The 3,728-nt window shown below is 49.5% G+C and overlaps 1 protein-coding gene across 1 annotated transcript; it reads left to right on the top strand.

Moving 5' to 3' along the window:
• Nucleotides 1–354: 354 nt before the first annotated feature.
• Nucleotides 355–2,444, top strand: LOC107295650 (fucolectin-5-like). The gene is made up of 2 exons (XM_029285890.1): nucleotides 355–674; nucleotides 2,285–2,444. The coding sequence occupies exons 1-2, from the start codon at nucleotides 355–357 to the stop codon at nucleotides 2,442–2,444; spliced, it is 480 nt and encodes a 159-aa protein (XP_029141723.1).
• Nucleotides 2,445–3,728: the final 1,284 nt, after the last annotated feature.

The raw sequence follows: 3,728 nt of genomic DNA, 5'->3' as shown, positions 1-3,728 counted from the left end.
TGGACACCTGGCAACCCTAGATGTTACCTAGTTGGATAATGAAATGTCTGCAAGAAAACCACCAACCTCAGAGAGCACCAAGGATGCCATAGTCCTCCTCCTCCTCCTCCTCCTCCTCCTCTTCCTCTTCCTCCTCCATTCTACAAACCCTTCTAGCACTGTTGATGTTACCTAGTTGGGTCATGAAACGTCTGCAAGAAAACAGCCAAGCTCAGAGAGCACCAAGGACCCCACAGTCGTCGTCGTCGTCGTCGTCGTCCTCCTCCTCCTCCTCCTCCTCCTCCTCCTCCTCCTCCTCCTCCTCCTCCTTCACTCTCAGTCTAAGGAATGAATGGTCAGCTAAGACATCACTCCATGTCGCCCTTTGCCTCCCCAGCCAGGAACTGGGCCAGGGGCCAGCCTGCCACGCAGTCCTCCACCTACCCGCAGTGGGGCACCGTCTACAGCCATGCAGGGAGCGCCGTAGATGGCAACCGCGACGGAGACTGGCGTCACGGCTCCTGCAGCCATACCCTGGCGGAGGAAGAGCCCTGGTGGAGCCTGGATCTGGGTGCCTCCTACGCCATCTCGGCCGTGGTGGTGAAGAATCGCCAGGAGTGCTGCTCCGGGCGGCTCAAGGGGGCCCAGATCCGCGTGGGAGAGTGTGGGGTCAACCACGGCAAGTGCAATCCAATGTAAGGAGCCTCAACCCAAGACAAAGGGGGGGGGCAGAGCTGCTTTCTTCGCAACGGGGCCCAGGGGGAGCCCAGGGGGTGTCTGGATGTGTGGCATTTATGGGAGGTGTGAAAAAGGGGCGGAGCTCCATCACAGAGCCACCATCTTGCCTTTTTTTTTTAAAATGAAGACTATCTGGTCACGCAACCACCTGGGATCTGTCCAATTATTTCCAGCCCAAAGAATCCTCAAGAAAAAGCTTGGAAGGGATGGTTGAGCGATGGACATTATCAGACCGGGATTCTCCAACCTGGCATTCCCCCCTCCGCCACCTGCAGGCTCAGCATTCTGGGCATTGCAGTCCCTTTTCCTAGAGGTCAGATCGAGGGGGAACGGTGCTTCGAGGACCACTCCTCAGCCAGTTGTCTCTCCGCCAGGAGATTCCCCGAAGAGGCTTTTCCAAAAGGGCAACTGGACTGTCTTGGTTTTCTTTCCCCCTTGAAAAAGTTTCATTTCTCATCCAAGAAGCATCTCCAGTTCTGACTGACAGGTGGGGGAAGGGAAGGATTCACTGGTGGGATCTTTCTGTCGCAGTCGCTGAGTTTGGGAGCTTACTTAGTGGTCCTAGATCAGGGGTGGGCAACCTCGGCTCTTTTAGGACTGGTGGACTTCAACTCCCAGAATTCCTGAGCCAGCCATGCTGAGGGGAAAGGGAGAGTTTTCCAAGCTGAGCCATGCTGGCTCAGGAATTCTGGGAGTTGAAGTCCACGAGTCATAAAAGAGCCAAGTTTGAAGACTCCTGTCTTAAATCTAACAAACAAAATGGAGGCTGGCTGAGGAATTCTGGGAGTTGAAGTCCACGAGTCATAAAAGAGCCAAGTTTGAAGACTCCTGTCTTAAATCTAACAAACAAAATGGAGGCTGGCTCAGGAATTCTGGGAGTTGAAGTCCACGAGTCATAAAAGAGCCAAGTTTGAAGACTCCTGTCTTAAATCTAACAAACAAAATGGAGGCTGGCTGAGGAATTCTGGGAGTTGAAGTCCACCAGTCATAAAAGAGCCAAGGTTGCCTACCCCTGTCCTAGGTCAAGTAAAGGTCAAGGCTTCCCCTGTCCAGTCATGTCCGACTCTCTCATCTCCCTTTCTTAGCCAAGGGAGCCAGCAATGTCTGAAGACGCTTCCGTGGTCATGTAGCCAGCATGGCTAAACACCTCAGTGCACTGAATGCTGTTACTTTCCCACCAGCGGTACCTATTAATCTATTTGCACCTGCGTGCTTTTGAATTGCTACCTGGGCAGGAGCTGGGGCAAGGAACGGGGGCTCACCCCGTTGCACGGAGCTCAGGTCTTGAGCCCTGATATCTTTTAAATTAAAGAATTAATTAAATTAAATTAAAAAGTTAAGTTAAGAATTAAGGAGAAACTTCCTGAGAGTGAGAACAATTAACCAGTGGCATGGCTGGCCTCCAGAAGGTGTGGGTAGAGGTTTTCAAGAAGAGACTGGACAGGCACTTGAGCAGGGGGTGGACTAGAAGACCTCCACGGCCCCTTCCAAACTCTATTCTGATTGAAGACTGACGCCTCTCACCCTAACGCAAACCCTGAGTAAATTGAGTTTTTATTCCCTGCAGCTGTGGGACCATCTCCAATGGCAGCGCCGGCTCCCTCAGCGTTATCTGCTGCGGTGGACTACGAGGGCGCTACGTGACGGTGGTCATCCCTGGCCGAGCAGAGTACCTGACCCTCTGTGAGCTGGAGGTCTACGGCTCCCAAGTGGAGAAGGGCTGCTAGAGAGCATCCAGAAGGTGGCCAGGAGCTGGCCTGGGAATGTCTCTCTAATAAAACTCCTGATTCAAGGAACGCTTTCTTGTGTCCTTCCTCAGCTGGCGGGGTTAGGCTTAGGCCCTGTTTCTGACCAATAGCCAGGGGGTCCCCTGGCTTTGAACACGGGTCCTCTTTGGGGCGGCTGCATTTTGGGGAACAGGCTGCTCGGCACACCAAGCACACGGGCCGTTGAAAAAGTTGGTCACCTATTGCGGATCTGTTTAGTTCAACATGAGGAATAAAGGCTGCCACCCAACAGGGAGATCCGACTACCAGGCCAGCCATGTTAGGCCTGAGACAGGGCTGGCAGGCAAGCGGCATGCGTAGATGATTTTAGGTTTTAGATGGTTATTTTAGATTTTAGATTTTAGATTTTAGATTTTAGATTTTAGATTTTAGATTTTAGATTTTAGATTTTAGATTTTAGATTTTAGATTTTAGATTTTAGATTTTAGATTTTAGATTTTAGATTTTAGATTTTAGATTTTAGATTTTGAGTTTAGAGTTTAGAGTTTTTAGTTTCTAGGTTTTAGATTTTAGATTTTTATTTTTTACCAGTTCAAAGTTGACTTAGCTTTCTGTCCTTCTGAGGTTGGTAAAATGAGGACCCAGATTGCTGGGGGCAACATGCTGACTCTGTAAAATGCTTAGAGAGGGTTGTAAAGCACTGTGAAGCAGTAGATAAGTCTAAGTGCTATTGCTACTGCCCTTCCTTCCTTCCTTCCTTCCTTCCTTCCTTCCTTCCTTCCTTCCTTTTCGTTTCTTCTTGTCCTGCCTTCTGGTGCTTTGGAGAATAGCTTGACTCCCTCTTCTTTGGGGCAGCCCCTCAAATACTGGAATCCTGCTGTCATATCACCCCTCGTTCTTCTTTTCTCTAAACTGGGCATATCTAGCTTGCTCAATCATTCATCATACGATTTTGCCTCCAGACCTTTATCATCTTCGTTGCTCTTCTCTGCACGGTTTCTAGAGCTTCAACATCATTTTGTATCATGGTGAGCGACGTACATGTACTGATAGATACTTTAATGGGGAAATCTGAATTCTGATAGTGTAAGAGAGGGAGAAATATTATTTTCCATATTGCTGCTGCGTCTACCTACCTTCATTCCAAACTGCGCAAGACGTATCTCTGTAGCAGAGCTGCGTAAGTCCCTTAAATGTTTTGATCTCAGATTTTCGATCTTTCCCAGCTGACCAAAACACGTTTTTGTGTGTGTGGGCCAGTGCACACTATTCTCCAGGGGTAAG

The sequence above is a fragment of the Protobothrops mucrosquamatus genome, unplaced genomic scaffold (assembly GCF_001527695.2).
Source record: "Protobothrops mucrosquamatus isolate PMUCROS unplaced genomic scaffold, P.Mucros_1.0 scaffold2435, whole genome shotgun sequence".
In the NCBI taxonomy this organism is placed as follows: Eukaryota; Metazoa; Chordata; class Lepidosauria; order Squamata; family Viperidae; genus Protobothrops; species Protobothrops mucrosquamatus.
Note: the sequence above shows the minus strand (reverse complement) of the source record. Positions and strands in the feature narration are given on the sequence as shown.